Source organism: Stegodyphus dumicola, chromosome 12 (assembly GCF_044657685.1).
Source record: "Stegodyphus dumicola isolate Sdum_Otavi_A_Nest chromosome 12, ASM4465768v1".
Taxonomy (NCBI): Eukaryota; Metazoa; Arthropoda; class Arachnida; order Araneae; family Eresidae; genus Stegodyphus; species Stegodyphus dumicola.
In genome coordinates, this window is record NC_140779.1 from 80,863,612 (window position 1) to 80,889,574 (window position 25,963).

At 29.7% G+C, this 25,963-nt stretch overlaps 1 protein-coding gene across 1 annotated transcript; it reads right to left on the reverse strand.

The window, feature by feature from the left end:
• Nucleotides 1-6,880: 6,880 nt before the first annotated feature.
• Lipt1 (Lipoyltransferase 1) lies at nt 6,881-25,827 on the reverse strand. Its single transcript, XM_035364468.2, has 4 exons — nt 25,114-25,827; nt 18,986-19,093; nt 18,774-18,902; nt 6,881-7,365 (listed from the first exon to the last, which is right to left on the reverse strand). Exons 1-4 carry the CDS (start codon nt 25,645-25,647, stop codon nt 6,949-6,951), a joined length of 1,188 nt encoding a protein of 395 aa, XP_035220359.2. The 5' UTR covers nt 25,648-25,827; the 3' UTR covers nt 6,881-6,948.
• Between the last annotated feature and the right edge of the window lie 136 nt (nt 25,828-25,963).

The window sequence follows — 25,963 nt, forward strand, 5'->3', positions numbered from 1 at the left end:
CCGAGCAATAATTTTTAAAATATGAATACTATTATTAATGAAATTATATTTTATGTGTATATACATGCGCATTTCAACTACAGGGGCCCTTTAAGTTCTTGATCTTGTTGCTCATTATATTACACACTAAGTTGTATACAATTTTAATAAAAGAAATTCTGCAAACTACTCGAGGAAAACCTTCTATAGCAGCGAAGGTTCAGAACTTCTATAACTTCTCAACCTTTTGACTAACGCGTTAATATCTAAACAAAAATTGAAAAACTTTAGTACCACTATTACATTTTACAGTGATTATTTTTCAATTTCTCAATAAAAATATTAAAAAAATATTTTACGATTTGCACACCCTATTGGCTATTCGTATTAAATTTGCATACATAAAAATATTAGATTAAAAATTGGTTACCACTTTAATTCTAAAATTTGATGTGAAATTTTGGCCTGTTTAAGGAAGATCAATTTCTTTGTCTGGTCTTATTTCACTTCGTTTTAACCTTAAAATTTTCTTCTGTATTTATTTTTCAAATATAACATGGAAGAAAATCCTTGTTCACGAAAATACGTGATAAAAATTTAATAGCTTTATTTGAAATACCTTTAAATTCTTTTCTCGGTTCAGCCGAAAGTTAACAAATGCTATTTCTTAAATCTTCAGTTAGAGTTCGCTCACAAGAAATTTCTATCAACTGTTCTCTTTTTTTTTCTACGAGAGTTTTGAATTTAACAGTTGCGTACCACAGGTTGAGAATCGCTGTTCTATAATGTAGATAGGATATGTACATACCGTATTAAATGAATTCTTAGGAAAGAGTGATAATAAATGTCTACATAACATAATATAAAACTACCAAGCCGCCATATAGAAGCTGATTAATAAAAAGTCTGTTCAGTCAAAAGTCGTTAATTCGGACACCCATAATCCGGACTTCAAAGCTACAAATTTTCTGCGCATGCGTCGCGTCGAGGCATGCGCGTAAGACCTTTACCGCTGCGAATTTGCGTGTGCGCGTGCGCAAAATACGTTTACGAATGCGCGTTTAATGTATAACGGACGGGATAAGCTAAGCTAAAATTATCTAATTATCTATTTCAGTTAATGTTGCAGATTGCGTTGTTCTTTAATCTTCGAATTGGATCCGGATTATTATTTTTTGCATACTGTTAGAGCAATTTTATAAAAGTAAGCTTGAACTTTCGATTATGTCAAATAGAATTTCCGGTATATATTTACTAATATGTAAAGGATATACAAAGCGAAAGTATCTTTCGGAGTCCATTAAACAAAAAGTGGAATTGCTGCAAAAAATGGATAAAGGCATATCCTTTGTTTATCTAAACTTTAACGTTTGTTTATCTAAACTTTGTTTATCTTTAACGCCGCGGCGGCGTGCATTGAATTGGAAGTTGATCTGTCAGCACTATCCTTATCTTAACGGCAGATGTTTTTATTTTATTTGGCTTATAATTGCTTACTAAATGTAGTATTTCATCTCGTCTTTGATATGATTTAAATCAAATGCCTCGTCATTATAATTCGCTTCCGATAGCGAAGAAAGTAACAGAGGTTATTGAAAACGAAAAAATTTCGATTGACAAATTAGTCGGTATTCTCGACACAGCAATTATAGGACTTGAACAGCGGAACTTTGTAACTGAACAAGAAATTATGTCTGTTTATAGAATTAAAGAGAATGTATTATAACATAAAAAACGAGGCAACTGAAACAACTTACATTGAAAGAAATGTTTACTAAAGTAAACAAATAAATATTAAGCTTTTTCTTTGTAAATTTTGATACCCTTTAGATCATAATTGTTCTTTATTTCGTAAATTACGGTTTTATATTTTTAATTTTATAATTTCTGCATGCCATTTTACCAGATTTAAACTGATGATCTATAATCCGGAATCGCCGAAGTCTCGACGAGTCCGGATTAACGACTTTTGACTGTATTCACTGTAATCCGAATTAAAATTTTCAAAAGAAACTAAATTTTAGTTGAGTAAAATAAAAATTACTTCTAAGAAAATAGTACACAAAATTATTTTAATGCGTAAGTGATAGATTTTTCCCCCCAATATATAATTCTTTTTTTGTAAGATTTTAAAGTTATGCGACGCGATGCGTATTTTAGTTTTTTCTGAAGTTCCCCGTTTGATATATGTGCCTATGCTCAGACCTTTAGTTCTTGAACTCTGACAGCTGTCGCTGGACGACAGTTGAACAACTATTATCACTATTAACAGCTGAACAACTATAGAAATTTTTAGAATGATTGAAAGTTTTTCAGAGTATGTAATAGGGATGGATTCCAAAGCTGAACGTACTTCACAGAAAGATAAACGATACAATTCGTTGCTGCAGAAAAATGTCTGAAGTGAAAAGGCCAAAAAACATCTTCAGACATCCATTTAAATCTTTAGACAATAAAAGGAAATTACGATAAATATGCATTTTAAAAAAATATTCATAATAAAGACAACTGCATTTATAAACAGCTTTTTATTTTTTGAAAAACAGGAAGTAAAAACAACTTTGTTTTTTGGAACCTATTATCATTTTTTGTATGCATCATCAATTTATCAGTTAATCCGATTTCAAACAATATGGGATAACGGTGGAAAAGATTCGCCAGACTACGAAAGGTATTGCTGTATCTCAGTTTTAAAAGAATTTGACGGAAAAATTTTTGTTTTTAATTTTAAATTACAGTTTACTTTTAATCAATCTCAAATCCATATAAATTTTATAGTACCACTGTAGGCTGATTTCGTGCTTGAGATAGTAGACCAAAACTAAAGACATTTTTTTCTTTCATATTAAATTACAATTTATTTTACACATGATCAAATTCATATAAATTGCATTTCACCATTGTTCACCTGCTCTATCGAAGAAAGAAGTGCTGTCCATTAATACGCCAAGTTTAGCAAGTTATCGTCAAATGTGCAGCCAACTAACAAAACTGGACATTCGGAGAGAGTTGTACACATGGCTAACTTGGAAAAGAGGAAAATTGTGAAATTCAGGTCAAAGTTGCTAAGCGTCCGGTTACTCGCGCTTGTTTTCTTAAGTGTGTGTGTGTGTGGGGGGGGGGAGAATTTCGTCCACTATTTTCACAACTGCCATCGACTGAAAGTGGACACCACCAACATGATTATGAGCCAGTTTCCATCAAAAAGTACGTATACCTACCTCCGTTATAGGCGCATAACTAGTGGAATAATCTGCTAAAGATTTGGAATAAGTAATAATTGCAATGCAACTAGTCGAAAAGAACAATTAAATGCAATTATCATATTATCAGACAAGGTTGGTTTGGTTTGACTGATTACGGGAAAGCACTCAAATGCTATCTGCTAAGGGCAAGGATGCCTTAATGAGAACTTTCTAAGGGAAACTGGCTAATATCCACATTATACATCGAACTGCTTCAAAAATTTAAACCACTGGCCTCATTTTGTTAAAATGTTATAAGGGCATTTATCACTCAGAGTAGAATATCAAAAGTCACATTTAAAGATTTTAAATCTTAAATAAGCAGCTCAAGTATTGTTCTTCAGTCTTTACTTGCATTTCGGGTATAATCTACTGTAAAAATCTTCCGCAAAGGTATTTATCATAAATCAGATCACGTATTTTCCTATAATCACTTCAACAACCTCTGACCATTACATTAGTTACATAAAAAATGCAAAATTAATGTGGATCAGCATTAATTTAAGTAAGTAATCAAGCAATTTTATGAAAACTTTCCCATCTTACAAACAAAACTAATCAGTTCTAAACAGTTATTATCTATAGTTAGTTTACTTTGTTTATATTATACAATATTTAACAGTACTACTCTTTTTTTTTTTTAAACTCCGTAATCCCCTGCTACTATCTGGTCTGTATACTGTTTATTCTTCATATACTACCTCTAATCATACAAAAGACAAAGACACACTCAAATATACCTCTAATCATGCATTTCGACTAATAAATGATAAATAAAATGTTTATTTTGAAATTTCTACTTTATTGCAAGCAAAAGAAAAACTTTGACGATTAAACAGGGGAAAAAAAAAACATACAGTTTTATTATATGGATTTGTGAGGGTGAGGATTGAGGAGAAAGTGATTTTGTACCAAGTAATGGTGTTAGAAACATACTTTATTAAATACCAACTATTCTGTAAATTTCTATAAAAATCACTAATATGATAGAACATAAAATGTGTATAAAATTGTACCAATTAGTTAAATTATTAAGTGTAAAATAGAGGTTTCAGTTATTAAGAAGCATATTATTTAAATTACTCCGTTCAAACTATAACAAACTGACTAAATTTAAAAGATCTTATGTCTTGCAGAATGGAAACGTTCTGGCAGCTCGTTACACGACATAAATTAAGTCAATGCAAGTCTCCTTTGCGAAAAGCAACACTTCTCAAGGAGAGCTTATGATATACGATTGATATACACATACAGCCGTAACAAAGTACAACGCTGCCAAAAAATTTTAAAAAGACCTAATGAGGATGTTTCTAACGTCACTAAATAGAAACAAAATAGTAAATCTTTTCTTTATATGTGCAAAATCTGAACGCAATAGCTTCAGAAAGCAGTTTCAAAATCGATGAGAAACTTCAGACCATGGCGATAACCACTATGAGTAAGATAAATAGCTTGTACAGAGATACCTCTCACAAAAGTATTAAAACTTTACAAAAATTTAATAATATTTTGTACTGTCATTTGACTTCAGATTGCATTTCATTTACAAAATTAATTCTTTATATTTCATTGCAATGTGTGTAAGCACATAATTAATTATCAGTTTTTTTTTTTTTTTTTTTCATTTTCAAAATAATTTGTTAATTATGAGAAAAAAATCAACTTTATCTTGTGCTGATAATACATGGGACAATGAGTCACTTGAAATGCAGCGACTGACAGGCTTTATTACAAAATATTTTATACAAGAATAGGAAAACGCATGCGGTTTGTTTTTTAAATTAAAGATAAAATAATTTTTTAATATATTAAATTTTTGAAATATTAATAACTTTCATGTAAATAACACAATAGTAGTGTTTTTCTTTCTTTTCTTTTTTTTTTTTTATGAATCTTAGTAACTTTAGGACTATGGTAAAATATTTCTTTTATTTTTTCTTTAATTTTGCAGATTTGCAATGAATTTAAGCAATCAAACAAAATACCTGATTAGTTGCGAGCTTTATTCCAGGCATGGCAGATGGACCGTCCGAATTTCCTTATGTGATGTAAATATGGGAATTTCCCTAAACAGGTCCTTTAAAAATAAACTCCTCTCAATAAGAGCATTTTTGTGCTGCTGTCATCTATATCTAAGTAATAAAGTTTTGAAGTTTCCCAGCCCAGCAACATTTGTAGTGCATTTTCTTTGCAAATTTTTCATTAAGTTTCAAATATTAGCTATCAAAACTGTTTGTTTAAACAATTAGAGAAAAGCACAAGACAGCTCTCTTGATTATCAACAAGTTCCAGCACCTTCCACTTCAGTAGTTAGCAAATTCTGTAAATGCGTGCTGAAATGTATTACAGTCAAAAGTCGTTAATCCGGACTCGTCGGGACTTCGGCGACTCCGGATTATAGATCATCAGTTTAAATTTGGTAAGATGGCATGCAGAAATTATAAAATTAAAAATATGAAACAGTAATTTATGAAATAAAGAACAATTCTAAAGGGTATCAAAATTTACAAAAAAAAAAAAAAAAAAAAAAAAAGCTTAATATTTATTTGTTTACTTTATTAAACATTTCTTTCAATGTAAGTTGTTTAAGTTGCTTCGTTTTTTATGTGATAATACATTCTCTTTAATTCTATAAACAGACATAATTTCTTGTTCAGTTACAAAGTTCCGCTGTTCAAGTCCTAAAATTGCTGTGTCGAGAATACCGACTAATTTGTCAATCGAAATTTTTTCGTTTTCAATAACCTCTGTTACTTTCTTCGCTATCGGAAGCGAATTATAATGACGAGGAATTTGATTTAAATCATATCAAAGACGGAGTACATCGAGATGAAATACTACATTTAGTAAGGAATTATAAGCCAAATAAAATAAAAACATCTGCCCTGAAGATAAGGATAGTGCTGACAGATCAACTTCCAATTCATTGCGGGCCGCGGCGTTAAAGATAAACAAAGTTTAGATAAACAAACGTTAAAGTTTAGATAAACAAAGGATATGCCTTTATCCATTTTTTGCAGCAATTCCACTTTTTGTTTAATGGACTTCGAAACATACTTTCGCTTTGTAGATCCTTTACATATTAGTAAATATATATCAGAAATTCTATTTGACATAATCGCAAGTTCAAGCTTACTTTTATAAAGTTGCTCTAACAGTCTGCAAAAAATAATAAGCCGATTCCAATTCGAAGATTAAGGAACAGCGCAATCTGCAACATTAACTGAATTAGATAACTTTAGCTTAGCTTATACCGTCCGTTATACATTAAACGCGCATTCGTAAACGTATTTTGCGCACGCGCACAAGTGTATTCGCAGCCGTAAAGGTCTTACGCGCATGCGTCAACGCGACGCATGCGCAGAAAGTTAGTAGCTTTGAAGTCCGGATTATAGATCATTCCGGATTATGGGTGTCCGAATTAACGACTTTTGACTGCATTTCAAATTAACGTAACTAAATAAGACGAAAGGAAAGCAATGTGAACATTACACTTGAATTTAATTACTTATTAAGTAAAACGAAATATAGATTTTTTAAAATTCTTTCTAGAATGTTTTTAGATCTTGCTTACCTCCATTATGTTCGAATTCTGAAAATCCTTCACAGAAAGGTGTTGATGAAACTGATAGATTAAAGTAAAACAGGACAAGAAGGAGTTTATTGAAACATTTAATTTTCTTAAATATTACTCATTCAAAATTATTCTATGATTAACTATACGTCATCTGTAGGCAATGGATACTAATTCTAATAGACAATTCCTGATAAATTTACTTTGCACTTCTTTGGTAGAATAATTAACCCAAGTTTTGATTGATTCTTTGACTGCTGGAGTAAAAGAAGAACCAATAATACATTTCTGTAAAAAATTAAAATCTTGCTCTTCTAATATTTGAGGCTCTAAAGAAATATTTTCAATAGAACCTTTAAAAATGATGAATTTAACTGTTATCTGAGATGGCAATTTTTCTTTGCCATATTGAGGAGATGGAAGACACATAGGAAATGTTTTAGTGACAGTAAAACGAGGCGTATGGCCAAAACACCACTCCCAGCTCATAAGATCCTTTTTAATCAAAGTTATTCCAGAACATGTATCTTCGTTTGGGATAACATGAAAGACATTTTCATTTTGTACCTAAACAGAAAAAAATACAGAAATATATTAATAGAAACAAATTAAAAAGGAATATATTTCTATGGAAATTTGATATAAATTTGTTAACACGAATATCTGAATACTTCACAGAAATTGTAGTTTTAAAATCTTTTTCCCTCCATAATTATTCGTTTAATTTCTTACATTACTGGTATAGTTAATGTAAATAGAACAAATATAAACTATGATATATTATATAAAATTTCATAATTGAATCTACAATCACATCCAACAGAAATTTCGAAGTTCCTCATATGCTATAAAATTTTAGAAATAATTAGTGTCAGATACATAAAAAATATCAAGTTACAAAAACATAATAAAATAAGGCAAAACACTGAGAAATATTAGAAAAGAAAGCCTTTTATTATTCTGCATAATTTATACTCACTTATAGTAAAAAAATAATTCAGCACAAAGCTTATTTAAAATATAAACTTTAAATTTTAATACAAATCTAATATTATTTACAAGCACAGCTTGAATTTAAAAGACCCTAAGAAATGTCTTTCTTCACAGCCCTATGGCTATTTTTCCATTATACCTGGTGAACGTTAAAGTACACTTACAATTAGAATTTTCACTACATCCTTTCTTAAATTAGCTTAAACATAAAAAGTAAAGCTTGCATAACCTTGTTAGTAATAAAGTAAAACTTAACATATAATAACAACTTATATTTAAAAACTTATTTGTTAAATGTATTTGATTGACCAACAACGCAATTTTCAAATAGCAAACACCACGAAGGAAGAAGTCACTACCTTTCTTAACTTTTTTCTCCATCCCCTATTTATTCCTTTCTCAGTTTGACAATGCTGAGAACAAATAACTCAAGTTTTGGTATGCAGAAAGTCCCTATCATTGTTAAAACCATATCTGTTCCGAATAATTTGAGTTTATTAAGAGGCAAAGCTTAACAGATGGTAATTTATGATTTCAAATTATGATGTCAGCATTATACTTATCTAGTAAGCTTATAACTTTCATATCAAATTATTCTTACATAACTCTAGACTATACAACTCAAAAATGGTTGATAATTGATTCGACTGAAGTTGTCATGTTGATAATTTCTTCTGTATTACTTTCGCTGTTAATTGCAGCTTCCGCAACTCTCCGGACATTCTCTAGGATACAGTAATCAGGTCTTTACATATTGTTTTAACATGATTCTGAATTTCAAGATATTCAAAAATGAATCTTCCTAATTACCCTCAATGATATTTGTCACTTGCCATTCCTTTGGAGGATTCCTCTAACTAAAATCATTTGCTAAAGCAATTGTTAATTGTGTTTTGAATGACTGGTAAGTCATTCAAAACCCAATTGCATTGACTATAATATGCATGCATTGACTATAATATGCATGCATCGACTATACTGCATGCACTATAGCTATAATATGCTATGCATTGACTATAATGCATAGCATATTATAGCATTGACTATAGCTATAATATGCTATGTATTGACTATACTATATGCATGCACTGACTATACTATATGCATACATTGACTATACTATATTATTGACCATGCATTGACTATAATATACATGGCATCTTATAATGCATGTGGATCAATATATTGATAAGATGTCAATTTAATTATGTTCTTCGAAGTACTTGCATTTTATTTATTTATTATTATTATTTTGTTTTTGTTTATCACATTTCAAATATCTTTTGCTGCCTTTTTTTCAATTTTTTATTTTTTCATTAATACTATTTTAAAAGAAAAATCTCTAAAGATATTGCTTGTCATCTGTGAATTTTTGTTGTTACGGTAAATGACAGACAAATTCTTGATTCTTTTCAAACATTGAGATCTTTTGTTTTTGCCAAGAACCAGAGGAGTTTTCTTAATATTGTTTCCATATTATACGTTAATAACACACTAAATTGTTACCTTAGTTTTATAAAGCAGTTGTTATTTAACTTTTAAGCATTAATGTGTAAACATTGGATTGAATTATTTAATTCAGGCAAAGCACACGAGGGTTATCTGCCTAAGCTTCATCACAGTTTTGATCAAGAGCTTTCCAAGGAATAACGTGTGTTCTCGTAATGGCTTAAGACAGATAGGTTTCGTCTGTATCATAAATTTGATGTAGCTTGCATTCCTTTAGCAACTTTGACCAAATGTTCTTTATTCATTTATACTGAATATTGATTTATATTTTGCTTCTCATTATATAGTTTACGATGAAAATGATATTTTTATATCTTGTGAGCTATTCCTCAAATGAAAGAAACTCTTCACCCAGCATTTTATCGAATTATAATTTTCAAAATGAGCAGCAGCAGAAATAATTTTTGCAAAATGAAAAACAGTCACACAGAAATAATTCTACAAAAAATAACTATTTTATAACATTGTTTGCACGTAACAATATAGATAACCTTAAAATTTATCTCAATTTCAATTCTACCTCATAATACTCACTTAAATTAGTACATCTTGCTTGTTTTACAGAATACGTAATTAATATTTTTTTTTTAATTCGCTACTTCGAACTATGTGCATATAATTTAAAAAAAGGTTATTTTTTTCTAAAAATGTTTTTTTTTTTTTTTTTTTGTACCATTCTGTTTTCTGTAAACTTTTTTTATGCTAACCTTTTTAATTACACTTTGTAAAATCAACTAAAGACCTTTGAATCCCTTTATGTGATTAAAATACATTGGGTTGGAAAGAAATTAATTTCAACTTGTATACACAAACAGTGTTCTGTTTGTTTTGTTCCTTTTCTGTCAATCTTATAATTTTTTTTTTTTTTTTTTTAAAGATTTGGCAGATTGCATTTTTAGGTTGCTACAGAAACAAATTTCATGATTTTGCTTACAATTGTTAGTTTACAGTCAGTTTTAACATGAGGCGCAAAAATAAACATTTTCAATACATTTTACTTCTTTATTTCCATAAAAGAAAGAAAGCAGCCAAAGCTCACAAAGACAGATATGTGAAGTTTACGATGTTGACTGCGTAAAAGAATGCATTGTCAGAATTAGTTTAGAAAATTTTGTTCTGGAGATCTTTCACTTAAAGGTGACCAACATTCTGGCCGATCTTCTGCAGTTGATGATGACAACATTAAAGCCATAACTGTATCGAATCGTCATATAACTGTGGGAGATTGCAAAAAGGTTAAATATATCGTACACAATTACTGAAAATTATAAGATTACATAAAATGTCTTGGACTTGTTATGAAGCTTGATATTTGCGTTCCCCATGAATTGAAAGAAATTCACTTAACACGATGAATCAGTACTTGCAATACGCATTGATCTTTTCTTGAAATGAATTGGTGAAGAATACTACTGATGGTGAAGAATGGATCATCTGTAATAACATGAATCGAAGAGGATCATGGTCCAAGCCTGATGAATCAGTACAGTTCATACCGAAAGCTAAACTGCATCAGAAACAAATCAAGCTGTCAATTTGGTGAGATTACAAAGGTGTATATTTTGAGCTGCTTCCAAGCAACCAAACAATTAACTCAGATGTTCACTGCCAACAACTTATGAAATCGGAGGAAGCAATCAAAAGAAAATGCCATAACTGGCAAATCACCAAGTAATCCTGTTCCACCATGACAATGTGAGGCCTCACACTCCTTTAACAACATGTACAAAATTATTGGACCTTGGCTAGGAAGTGATTTGGCCTCCCCATATAGCCCCGGGCTTGCACAATCGGATTATTATTTGTTTTAAAGTATAAAAAACTTCTTAAATGGTAAAAATTGCAGTAATAATGATGACCTCAAATTGTACTTGGTAGAGTTTTCTGCTGATAAAGACCAGAAATTCTATGAGTATGGAATCATGAAGTTACCAGATTCCATGCTCATAGAACTTCTGGTCAAAATGGCAAAAGACTATTGAACAGAATGGAAGATATTTGAAGTTCATTTTTTATATATAATTTTTTTTATAATATATATAGTATATATAATTTTTTATATATATAAAATATTGAATGATCTAAAATTCACTGTGTTCAAAAACAAGTTTTTCTAATACTTGCACAATAGCTGCAAAGTAAGATAATAATAATTTCTTTACTAAAGAAATATTGATTATATTATCGGCTAATCTTTGGAATATGGTAACAGGTAGTTTGGCGACATTTTGGTAAGGCGATAAAGGTTACTAGCTGGGACTTTAGCAGTGTACATTGATAAAGTCAAGAGTGTGCGCAATGCCATTTTTGTGCAATTCTGGGATGTTTTTTTTAAGTGAACATGGATACCGTGTGCATGGATACCGTGTATGTGCAATTCTTAAAAACGCGGCAAGCAGTTTGCAATTCTGCCCTTTTCCCCAATTTCGCACCTAATCTTCGTCATGATTAAGCACTTTTGTGCCATAAAAGTTCTAGCATAAGCGTAAATCGGCTAGCAGATTGTTGGGAAAAAAATGTTGAGTGAAAAAAAAAAACATGCCTTTACTTCGTGAAAACAAGGCGTCCAAACAAAAACTAGTAGGTTGTTGTAGCAGGGTTGGTCGCCAAATTTTCGCCAAAAATCGCTGAGTTACCATAATCCAAATATTAACCATATTATCTCCTAATATAAATTTCGTAGAATGTATCAAAAAAGACAGAACCCATATGTAGGAAGTTTAAAGTAACTTGAATGCAAATCATGAATAACAAAATTTCAAACTTTGAAAAAGAAATTAATAATTAAAAACAAGTAATTATTGCTATTGATCGGAAATTAGTTGACTTTTCGAGGGGAACAAACCAACTCCTGTTCAATGAACAATAATTAATAAATGCGAAGGTGTTTCGTCTTTTACTCAAGTAAGAATGATAATGCCAAACTGGCAAATTAAGTTAGGTCAAAATTGTAGTTCTGTGAAGTGATGGGATTTATAACCAAAGTATAGTACCGAAGAACTCATTCTGAATGAAGCATTTTCGCTAATACAAGATTCTTTATAAATTTTGAGTGAAAAGCCAATTTATGTAGTAAAATTCACAAATTACTTGAGTAAATGTCCCCCAACACCTTCGCTTTTATGCATGTTAATTCAAGAATATTTTTATAAAAGTAAACATAATAAACAGTAGTAATCTTAACTGGAATTATGAAATAAAACTCAAACTAATTGAAATAAACATGAGAAAAATAAGAAACATAACAATGCTATCTTTGCAAAAACAAATCAAATAAAAGTTGAAAATTGAAATATATATAATAAAAAAGTTAAATGTACATGAAGATGTAAAGGCCAGAAAATGCATTAATTAACTTACGTTCTTTCTAGTGGGATGTCAGTAAAGTGTTTTCTTCTGTCTTTTACTCAGAAGGGGTGTGTGTCCGAATTTCTGAAATTCCGTTATCAGCAGTGGGGAGACTGAATTATTACAGGCGGTGAAACTTTTTATGAGCTGTTTTTGGGATGTGGGAGGGACTAGGAATGTTTGAGGGATGTTTGTTGCGGAGTTCTTATATGAGAGAAAACATCTGTTAAAATTTTGAATATACTAACTAGTGAATGGAAATTAATTTCTGGCTAATTGTCGTGTCGGAACGAGGATGGAAAGAAGAAAGAGTAAAATGTAATTTTTACTGCTCTTTGACAGAATAAAGAGTATGGAATAGGCTAATTTTTTTAGTAACAGCATAAGAAAAGTCTGAAAACAATTATTTTTTACATTATACAGTACAAAGTCTTTAATCCGGATACGTTGAGACTTCGGAGATTCCGGATTAGGGGTTTTTCCGGATTATAGATCATCAATTTAAATCTGGTAGAAATTAAAATTAAAAATATGAAACCGTTATTTATGAAAAAAAGAACAATTATGATCTAAAGGGTATCAAAATTTACAAAAAAAAAAGGTTAATATTTATTTGTTTATTTTATTAAACATTTCTTTCAACGCGCGCATGCGTAAAGCATACATTACGCATAGTCAAAATTAGAAAATTGCAACCAGAAAACTATTTGATGTGTATTCGTGATATTTATAATGACGAGGGATTTGATTTAAATCATATCAAAGACGAACTACATCGAGATGAAATACTACATTTAGTAAAAAATTATAAGCTGAATAAAATAAAAACATCTGCGACAGATCAACTTCCAGCTCATTGCACGCCGCGATGTCCCCCCCCCCGCAGAGCAGCGTGAAATTGATAAACAGATTTCGGAATGGTTAGAGTAACAAAGGATATGCCTTTATCCATTTATTGCAGCAATTCCACTTTTTGTTTGATGGACATCGAAACATGCTTTCACTTTGTAGATCCTTTGGCAGCTCCGGAATTGGAAACTCTTTTTGACATAATCGAATGTTCAAGCTTACTTTTCATAAAATTGCTCTAACAGTCTGCAAAAAATAATAAACTGGATCTAATTAGAAGATTAAGAAACAATGCAATCTGCAACATTAACTGAAATAGATAATTAGATAATTTTAGCCTAGCTTATACCGTGCGTTATACATTAACCGCGCATGCGTAAATGTATTATGCACATGCGTAAACGCATATGCGCATGGGTAAAGGTATTATGCGCATGCGTAAACGCATTATGTTTGTAGCTTTGAGATCCGGATTATAGATCATTCCCGATTATGGACGTCCGGATTAAAGACTTTGTACTGTATACAATTTTGTAATTACACTATGTGCAGATCCTCCAACTGATAGTCATCCAACTTATACTGCCTTCTCAGGTTTAGGAATAAATTATCATATCCCTATCAGTTAAATGATTTAGAGTGAGTATTTAATACCTGCCCTTTTAAGACAATGGTTAATAAATCAATTAGGTATTAGATTATTTTTGAGAATTTTAATAAGGAGCAAAATTCAGAGCTGTAGATTTATCGTATCTGTGCAAATATTTTTAATATGTGGTATTTGATTTAAGATTGTATTACTAAATCACTTTTTTGGAGATGTTGGAAGTCCAATTTATTAATTTGTTAGTATTGAAATTGAAGTTTCTTGTTTTCTCAAACAGCAAAATTTTTTTGTAGTTAATTATTTGAAGATCGAGATACTCGATGTTATTTTCTGAATGATTAGTCTTATTAAGTGTAAAGCATTCTGAATAAATCTCGGAGTATTCAATCTTATTAAAATTATTAAATGTACTAAGATCATCTATATATCTGTAAGTGTGCTTGTAGTAATTTAATTCTTGCTGTTGTAAATTTTTTTTGGAAGGTAAATTTTTTGATAAATAAAAAGAGATTACAGATCGAAGTACTGGAATGTGCGCCCAATGGAAGTCCTCCGACTTGTTTAAAAAGTTGATTTTGAAATTTAATGTAGTTACAAAAAAGGGTAGGTTTTCCATTTTAGGTAGGTTTTCCATTTAGTAATGTTCATAATCGTGAGCATAGCAGGGAAGAGTTTAGGCAGATCTAGTAGACTAGTATAGATTTCTTCTGAAGGAAGTGAGGTATATTAGTTTTCACAGTCATAGCAGTTAATGTTTTGTATGTAAATTGTTTGAATGGCATTAATGACAAGAGTGTTATTATGGATGATCTAGCAATAGTTATGATTAGTGTTACAATTATTGAAAATAATTTTACAAATTTTTTTAAGCTGAATTGCAAAATATTAGTCTACATTTTTCTTGTAGTTATTAATTCCATTTGCTATAAATCTGAATTTTAAATTTGGGAAGTGCATATAGGTTAGTAAATCTGTTGTATTTTGGATTTAAAAAGATAGTATTTAGTTTTTTATGAAAAGTTTAAATTCTGTTAATTATAGATGTTTTTGTAAGGTTTGCTAATTGATAAGTAGTTGCATTGAAAAGTTTTTTATTAATAATTGCTACATAAAATTGTTTTCATATAATGCTAAAGTTATTATTTGTTTTATCTATTTTTGTAATAGTAAAAAGTTTTTTTTAAATTTTTTATATCAGACAGTAGTTGTGACCAATTTAATGTACTTTGAAACTTGAAGTGATTAAGTGTAGTGGAAATATGTTTAAGTATTTCATCTTTCTATTTTAAAAAGGTATCTATAGGTAAATTCAGTTGATTTCACAGCCAGCTAGCATTGCTGATACTCCAAATTTAAGTTCTTAGTCTAAAACTGATGTTATTCATGTATTCTGGTGGAGGAGATAAAGCAGTACAGATATACAACAGATTTTTAACATAAGTAAAAACATGTTAATGAAAATAAACCTTACAGCACACACCAACAATGTTAGAAGTAGGAAGATTGTGTACTGCAATTTATTATAATATTTTTCCAGCTTAAAAATTACATCTGAAACATTAATTACAGTAACTTAATGCAATTTTGTGTGAAAATTTCATATAACATGGTGCAATATAGTATCATCAGCAAGCTCTTAGTTTCAGCTCTATGGTGTTACATTATATACTGCAAGAGGTAAACATGAATGTTATTTAAAGAATACTACCTAATTGATTTCATAATTTAGATCTCCTGAACACTCTACTCTTCTTTCAATTCATTAACTGATTCATCAAGTACAAAGTGTATAACTATCCAGGTCTGCTATATCCAGAGATTATGTGACACAATATATGTGAAATTGAACAAATTGCTCTCATTATGCAGCACTGCAGTATGTTCAACTTTTATACATGACAGCAAAGTTGAATTTACTATATGAAATCCAATCTTCAGGCATAAAATAAATTCATTTAAAATGGGGTTGTCTTTTCAACAATAAAAACTCTTAAAACATGTTGAGGCTTTTATGTATTATCCTATCGACTGGCCAAGTAGTACTACTTAGCCAGAACTCTGTATCCTTTCTGTCAGAATTCTGCATTCTTATTCTGTGTCCTTTAGAATTCTCTAGTAATGATTGGTGAACATTGCTGAAATTTCCTCCAAGTGTTGACGGAATAATATGTAAGTAGCCATGTTGATTATTGGATATTATTTCATAATACGACAGTGAAAATCTCAGCTCATAAAAACTAGCATATTTTTCAAAGAAAAATTACTTTTAGAAATTAACAGTGCAAAATTTTAACAATTGTTTTGTTTAATAAATTTATTGATTATTTCTAATTGCTTCCAATCAAAGTTCAGAAAACTTCTCCTATTTAATTTAATAGAAATATACTATCTTTACATATAACATTTAAATATGTAAATATAATACAATTTGTTTGCACACATGCAATTTGAATTACCTTTACACATTTTGAAAAGAAGAAGTTTTTAAAAAGTTGTCATAGATTTCATTAATTTTGTTTCATAATGAGATCTTTAAACACAATTCACAAATAGCATGCATAGTGACATTTTTTTGCAATGATACAATTTTAAATTATGAAAATATTTTTAGATTGAAAGACAGATATAGTAATTAGATATTAAAAAAAGAATTATCTCTTAAAAATATAATTTTTAAGGAAAAACAAAAATAGAATATAAAGTAATTTTTATTTAGTTAACATTATATTTATTATAACAAAGAATAAAATGGCTAATTTATTGCATTTTAGGAAAAGTGAAAAAGTTTATTGCTTTTTCTTTAAAAGTTTTAGCTCTGAAAACCAACTAAATAAGGTTGAAAAGAAAAATTTGACCTTTGTCTCAGTATGAAGTGGCAACAGTTTTTATAGAGGAAGAAAAATAGTTCAAAAGAAGCAGGCATAATATTGAAGTTCCCCTTAATATAAACATCACAAATTACAAAATCGTTCTCACAGTCAAGACTCCAAATTACTGCCGATTAAGCTCAAGTACACATTAAATCTAAAACAGACCAAATAATAGGTGCAACTTACTGTATAACATATACCGCTAAATTTCAAATCAAACATTTCCTTTTTTGGGGGGAATGGGTGGGTCATGTAACTGGTCCAGAGAATAAAAAGTCATACAGAAGGTAGCCCAACAGAGAAGTACACTTAAACATTGTCAGATTAAAGAAGGCAAGCAACAAGGCATTTATTTTTCACTGCATTAGTTATGAGTGCCATCACGCACAATGACAAGCAACAAGGGATTTATCTGTCACTGCATCCATTATGAGTGTCTTCATGAAAGTCCTGTAAAAGTAAATGCATCAATCTTTCTGTGCAGAAGAGAATACTGAATCTAAAAGCATTCATGGGTTTGTTTTTGATGATTTAGAGTTCAGTGTTGCCAGATGAGAATACAATGAATATTTTACAGAAGGTAACATATGAAGAATTACAAGTAATGCTCGATGAAGCTTTACTTCAAATAAAAACAAACTTGCAGTAGAACTCTGAGTTATTCAACAAACTCTTTCCAGTTACTAAGAAAGATTCAGAAGGCAAAAACATGGATACGAACTGAGCCTCAAGAATAAAATATGTGAAGAATTAAATATTTGAATTTGTTCAAAAAATAACACAGAATGTCTTTCATGGAAGATGAGATGAGAAAGTACTACATTTATAAAAATCCCAAACAAAAAAGAATACAGAAGAGATCCTGATGAAGATATAACATTGATATCCCAAAAAAGTTCTGTTGTGCATCTGAAAGAGTATGCAATATGTACTCATTTATGAACTTTTGGAAAAAAATAAAAATATTACAGCTACAAGCAACAATTACTGTAACTGAAACAGAAAATTGTTCAAAAATAGCAATTAACTGGCAAAGTGATTCACTCCATAACATTGCTTCTAGGTAATCCTCAGCTACACATTTAAAAAATGGTCAAGAAAATGTTATTGGAAATTGAATGGGATGTTTTACAGCACCCCGTGTATAATCCAAACTTAATCCTTTGAAAAACATTGTTCTAGTCAATGCACACTTCTAAAATTTGCTAGGTGCCCAAACAATAAGATGCACAGATAATGACATTACATTTTTTATGATTAAAGATATAATCATTTTTTCTCGAATGCATGATACATTGCCTTAGAAATAGTTCAAAATTTATTTGTACACCAATAAATATCAGCTCATCACAGCTTTTTAATTGTAAGGAAAATAATACCACTATAACGTTTTTAAAAATCAGGTCTACGTTCTAAAAATATGTTTAAAAAAATGAAATATGGTGAACTGGTGAAACAGGAGAAAATTTTTAAATACTACCAATTTCACAACAAATTTATTATCACTTAACAAATATTTTTTTATCTATATCAACTTCTCTCCTAGTGTTGTTTTCAGAATTCCAGAACTGATTTGCTCAAAAATAAGAAGTTCTACAAAATAATAAACATACTAAACACATACAAATGCAGTAAGTGGCCATAAATTAAAGAATACAAAAATGCACAAAATAAACATAACATACTAAATAAACAAAAACAAATGAACAGTAATAGAAATACATAAAAGCCGATATATAACAAGATAGAAATAAGCAAGCAAAACTATTTAAATAAATCACAAGATTGCGTATACTTACTTTATAGTATTGTTTATACTCGTCTGCAACTGCATACATTAAGTTATCCACATTTAAAGCTGAACATACAGATTTCAGATTTTTTACTTTAGCACGAACGCTTGATGTTGCTTTGCTTTCAATGCAATCCTAGATATACACAAACCTTATATAAAGCATTTTAATTTGAGAATCAAATATTCCTGAATATAAAAGACTATGTTTATCCTTACCAAATCTCTGTGTAAAGCCTGTTGAAGTTTCTCTTCATCAACATCAACAAGGAGAGTACAGTGATGGTAAGCATTGGTTCTGCCTAACTTAGAAGCAGTACCAGAGATATATAAAATTGTTAATGAAAAAGCCAAGAGGTATAAAATTATCAAAATAATATTTATCTAATTGAAACAATATATCTGTTAATTAAAATCTGATAAGAAATGCAAGTATAAAACAGTTATACAGCCTTTTTTGATTATGTATAATCGACAGGATGGATATAAGACTAATAAAGAGGCCATCATATATTGCCTATTGCCTCTGAATAAGTAGCTTATAAGAAAAAGTTAATATTTTAAATTAATTATATATATATATATATATATATATAAAACTGAAAATAATATAAAAATAGTAAGCAATAAGTTCTAACAAATCAGTAGCTAAACTATGCCATGAAAGCTGCTACAATTTGGTGGTAATAATTTAAAATTAAATTCAAAGGTTAGATTACATTAATTGATTAAGGCAAAGCAACTCAAGGGATGCCCCATGAAGGACATTTTAACAGAAACTACTTGTATCCACTTAACACACAGAGAAAACCACAAAAACTCTATGAACCAGGATTTGAAACCCAGGTTGAACTACCAGCATTCAGCAAGTCTACTACTCAGTCCCCGGTGGGCAAAAGTAAATTAAAAATTATATTAAGATTTTATTTATCACATATTGGATAGTATATGAAATACTTTTATTATTCAGATTTTATATACTACAAAGTGGATATTGCCAGTCAAACCTTGATATGACGAATCCCCAAATATAACAAACACTTTGATTCCATCCAATTTCTTATACACTGCTGTAGCAAACTTCCAGAAGTAGGAAAATGGGATACAACGAATTATATAGATATCTCTGATAGAAACTTTTTGTTTTTTTTTTCTGGAATTTCTGCGAATTTTAATGAAAAAAAATCATTAGTCCATAAAATATTCTATGTTTAATATGCTAGAATGCACATTCCATATTCCATCTGGGGGGGGCAACCTTTACATTGCTTTTCTTTAATGTTCAATCCCTTTTCTGCATTCTAAAGCAAACTGTAACACCCAGTCTATGAGAATGATATAGTGATTCCATTTCAATTCTTTGATGGAATTGTCAGACAGAGCTCTATTCAAAGCTGATACCATGATGGAAATTTTGAAAATTTCCCTTCTTAAGGAAAGAGGAAGTAGTGAATCTTACAAGTTTGAGTTATGCAGTTGATTCATCATTCAGAGAATGAACTTTTTTTTTTTTTTATCCTTATCAGTTTTTTGGTGTTTGAGTATAAACACTATCCAAATTCTGTTCCCAAAATGAGGGTTTTGCATTCTTTAGGTCTTTTGATAGACACAGGATATTCCTTACAAAAGTGACTGAATCTTTCCAGCGCAACCATACATTTTTCAAGTAACAGGTAAAGGTAAATTGTCAGTATTTTTTGTTATTCTTTATCATATAAATACAAAAACATGGTTTTTACATGTGCTTTTATATTTTGTTACATAATCTTTTCTTATAGAATCAGATACAGCAAGCCAAAATTTTGTGTTTTGTTCTGTACATATTCACTACTATTCTATTGTTTCACCTAATTGCCTTCTGATTAGAAACTTTTCATTATCTATGCTTTTCACAAAACTCTTTCCTCAAGTTATGCTGACTTATTACTATTCACTTCGTTTCTATAAACTTTTCTACACAAAACACATGCTGCTACATAGGCAATATAGCATTCATAGCTATTAACTTTTTAACTGTCAAGTTATTTTGATTATTTGGGTGCATAAATTGTCAATTTTTTTTATTTCCAAAATGAAATGTTTGCCTTGCAGTCGAAAAAATCAAAAAAATGCCACGCACTTTGAACTTTAACCTCTATCCTTTGAAACCTTCAGTAGAATGTTGCCATCTGTTGAACTGAGGCCAAAATAAACTTCTTGTGATATATATTCGGGTATAACAATAAGATGCACTAAAAAAAAATTAGCCCGAGTAATATTCGGGCGTGACATTTTGGAATACTAGTGCTGTGCCCGAGATTATTTCAGGCATGACATTTAACAGGTTAACAATCAAAGCTACATTTAAACATACATTGTAGCAGAGGTTAGCACTCCCTGGCTGCTGATAAACTAAGTCATACAACATAAAATATATTTGTTGCATAGGCTATTGCTCCATGATCTGATAAAATGTGACTTTGTAAAAAAAACTTTGTAGTATTGACTGACAGTCAATACTACAAAGTTATCTACATCTAATCTTCCATCGTACATCCACAAAGTGCAGCTCCTCTTCTATAACACTTGACAGACAGTGTTTCAAATATAGACAAAGTGCAGAAGTAAGGTTCTGCAAGATATGTATGAAAATGAAAAAGTGTAGTAAAAAAGATCATTATGCTGTCACTAGGGCCATGTACATTATTTTCAAAACAGGTAATTCAAAATGCTATGCCTAGTATGTATATATATATATATACATTTTTAATATATACAACTCATGGATATTTTACATTAATATGGTTTTGCATAACAGGTATACATAAATTTAACAACTTATATTAATATATGTCTGAATCAGCATATTGTAACTTATTTTTTGATTAGTTTATTAATTTCTATAGTAATGCAAAATGCCCTGAAACATATAATGTGATTTTAAAATCAAGATTAACATCATATTTACAATTTCTGAATCTAGAGATAATACTCATCTATATGTGCTATTAGATAATGACTACTAAGCTTTTTCAGTTGTGTTGCAAGATGATGAGTATTCATTTAATTGAACACCCATGACCTTGCAGAATGTTAATTTTGAATAATTATTATTAATATTCTCTAAAGCAGCATTTTGAATGTTATAGTACTAATATTAAATTAATTATGAATGAAGTGTTTAACATGTTCCATACAGTACAACAAGAATGACAGTCCTATGGACGACAGATAAATTCTGCTTGAATTTCACAGCTTTTACTGTCAAAAACACTGATTAATAAAACTAAAAATGCATGAAGTATTTTTACTATGCTATTTGCTATTACTAAATACAGGCATCAGATATACATCTAATTAAAAAGTATTTAAGTATACAGAATTGTTTTTCATAAGAAATTAAAAAACTCATTTTTGTTTCCTTCAAGGCTGGATAAATGGAAGTTTGTGTAGCTCAGTGGCAATTATATGCCAGTTATACCAAATATGAGTGGAAGGATAATTGAATTATAGCAAAGTGCTTAAGTGATATATTTTAAGAGAAAGTACGACTTTGTGGAGGATTTTCTAAAGAAAACTGACTCCATTAATATTATGCCCATTTAACCAGTTTGTTCACTAAGACATAAGCAGTGATAAGCTACCAGTGATATATGCTCTATTCAGCTTACTGTGTGAAAATAAGAGATTATTATTTTTCCACCAAAGAGTTTTATGACAGTCCTACAATCTTTGTCAAAACATCACATAGTTAGCATAAACATTTCACCTTATGGGGAAGAAGGGGGGGGGGAGAAAAATAAAAAACACAAATTCAAAATGTTTTTTTCACTTTCAATTTTCAAATGTGTTTTCAATTTTTAAATATATTTTTCAAAACACTATTTCTGTCATTTTCAATAAACTGAAAACAAAGTGCAAAAATACATGAAATTTTTCAAAAACAAATTTATATTCCTAGTTATTCTTACACGAAACCTTGATAAATATTGAGAAATATCACTATTTAAAAAAATTTAATAACTTGGAGTTTAATATACAAGGTTTTGAAAGCAATCTGAAATTTTCACAATAAGTAGTAGTTAAATAGCTTCTTTTTCCTAGTTCTGAGCATTATAAAATTAAAAACAAAACTGAACTAATGATAAACTAATAAGTACCTAAAAATAACAAAGAGAAACAAACTGGATAATTCATTCGGCTCTTTACAACATGAAATCAAATATCTCGATTTTGTTGGTCTGGTCCAAAGCCATGGATTCAAGCTGTTGTCATTTTCAGCCTGTTATGTTATCAAACATATCCATAATACTAATTTTCATAGTTTCATGATCCCTTTACTAATTGTTTTGAAAATTAGTGATTATATTTTGGCCCCTATGTTTTAAACTGTAGCTACCTCAACTCATGTATTTCATGCAAAATGTCTGAACTTCATCTTTGAAACATTTATTATTTGAAGTGTCAAGAGGTCCTAAGATTGAAGTTCAGGTTCCTAAAATCACAGACACATTCATTAATCTTAAGATAATCTTTTTCATTTTCTCATCTAGATAGCTTTGTTTACTTTATACAGCCTGATTATTTTCTGCATGAAAAATACTTAGATGTTAATTTTTTTAAAGAATATGTCATGAAACTAAGGATGGAAAAAACACATAAACACATGGAAATCAATATATGAATTCAGCTACATGACAAATTAATTTTAAGGAACAAATATTTCTAAATATTAAAAAAATAAGTTAGAGTAGGCTGAAGGGTATCCCTCGTATTATCATGAAGTTGTTGATTCATTTATTGCAAAGTTGTTTAATTTATGGTAACCTGAGTAGTTGAATGTTCCATAAATATACTTTTATCTAGAATTGGGTGCCCTTTGACTTTTTAAGTGAAAATATATCGATGTGTACATGGAAATATAGTGATGTGTACATGGATGGATATTTTGGGAAGTCAAGGGAGTGTGCAATGCGAAGTTTGTGCAATTCTCTGATTTATTTTATTGAAAATAGATTGACGTGTACATAGATAAAGTCAAAATAACAAGTCAAAGAATTGCACAAATTCGGTATCCATGTACCGCCAAAAACCACCAAGGGATACCCGTAAATATACTTTTACCAAAAAATATATTTCAGATTTCTAAGTAAGCTTTTTTCAAATAAATCTGTAAAAACAGAAAATAACAAATTTTAAAGGAGTTTAGTAATATTTAATTATTTTAATAAACTTCTAACACAGAATTTAGAAGAAGTACACGATCTCTCGTTAAGATAACTACAGATTAAAAAAACTAGGAAATAAAACAAAACAAAAAGTAAAAAAAAGTTGATGAATCAAAACAATACAACTGAAGACACAATGTTAATCTAGATATGATAGAAATTAAATTATGGTAATTTTTTACTAGCCAATCTGCTAATCATAAATTTCTTACCTATTATACAATTATTTAACATTTCTCTCTTGTACTAGTAAACCATTCATTGGTTACCCATATTAGTAAACCCCCATTGGTAAGGCATCAATCATCTTAACAAATAGGTTGGCAATTAATCGTTTATTATTTAAAAATATTATGATAACTTTTTAACACTGATAAAAGATTTATATTAACATCAATATTAGTATAAGAAATAAAAACACACAATAAAATCTTCAATATAAAAATAGCATAGCTGTTAGTTAGAAATTCAAATTTAAACTTTATAATAATACAAAGAATATTCAACCCATGGGTTCTGGTCACTTACAATGACAACAAAGAGTACATTACACATAAACCAAAAGAAAATATTTTGGGAAGTACAGTTAGGACTTTTGTTAAGCAAATCTTTTGAAGCTCAAGCTTAATTTACACACTGAATAATACATTGCGGATTTTTTAAAGCATCATATATTATGAAATATATGAATCTTTTTAAATTGTATATACAGTTTAGAAACGGATTTGTATAGTAATGAAAACATGTTATTTTATTTGATATAAAATAATTTAACTATAAAACGGGGAGGCTAAAGTGCAGAATCGCCCACTTATTTGTCTGGCGCATTTTACAAGAGTAAGAAGAATTGGATTTTTGTCAATTTTCTTTAACTTTTTAAAAGAAAATAGGTCGATGTGTACATGGATAAAGTAAAGAGTGTGTGCAATGCCATTTTTGTGCAATTCTGGGAGTTTTTTAAAGTGAAAATAGTTCGACGTGTACATGTATACCGCGTATGTGCAATTCTTAAAAACGCGCCAAGCAGTGGGCGATTCTGCACTTTCACCAACGAGGAGACATAAAAACTAATATGAGCATGAGTTCACAAAATATTTCGGCAAAATGATTTAATCCAACAAATGTAAAATAAAAGGATACTTTATATTTATTATTGTACAAAATATCATGCCTATCAGATATAATTAAACTTATTGACCATTTTTTAAATATAGAATCACATATGATTTGCAAATTATTTCTTCGATCATACTTCTTTCTGGGCGTTAAAAAAGAACAGTTTACATTCCCATAATCATGATAAACAGTTCCTCCGCCACTGTGTCTTCTAGCTATTTTAATCCCAAATGTGTTACAATAATCTACCGAACATTCAACCCATGGATTTTGGTGTCTTCCAATAACAACAGAAGGTGAATTGTACCATAAGAGAAGAATAAACATATCTTTAGAGGTAAAATCTTGATTTTTGTACAACCAATCTTCTAAAGCTAAATTATCATATATATCTCGAGACTGAGAAATAATAACAGAATTATGGGAAATATTTAGCAAATTAAACTTTCCAGTAGCTGCAGAAGATTCGCCTGTCGTTGTGGAAGTAAAATATACATTAGTCGGATAAAAACTCCTAATGTGAAAAACATTACGAACTGGTAAACATCTGGTAAACATAATAATAAACAGACGTCTTGTTCTGCATTCATTAAGTCTTTATGCCAGAAGTGCGAAAAAAAATCAAGGTATGTAAAATGAGGGTGTTAAAGGACTCTAAGATAACTATGGATTTAATATTAAAAACACTTTAATTGGAAATATTTACAAAATTTAGAAGCAGTATATTTACAAAAACGGTTGAACTTATTTTCAAAACAAAAACTTTAAACTTTTTAAAAAACAGAGCTGAGTTGTAGATGGTATTACTCAAACAGAACGGCAATTCCGCATTTCAGAAAAATAGCTTTATATTTTTATATGAACGTAGATAGCT

What these genes read in the sequence shown, in the direction of transcription:
- Lipt1 (XM_035364468.2), bottom strand. Translation starts at nt 25,647, where the DNA reads ATGTTTACCAGATGTTTACCAGTTCGTAATGTTTTTCACATTAGGAGT. An exon ending in TGTACAATAATAAATATAAA is followed by an intron (nt 19,094 to 25,113) that starts GTATCCTTTTAT and finishes ACAATTTTATAT; the next exon opens with ATCTCTGGTACTGCTTCTAA. An exon ending in AGTATAAACAATACTATAAA is followed by an intron (nt 7,366 to 18,773) that starts GTAAGTATACGC and finishes TTTTCTGTTTAG; the next exon opens with GTACAAAATGAAAATGTCTT.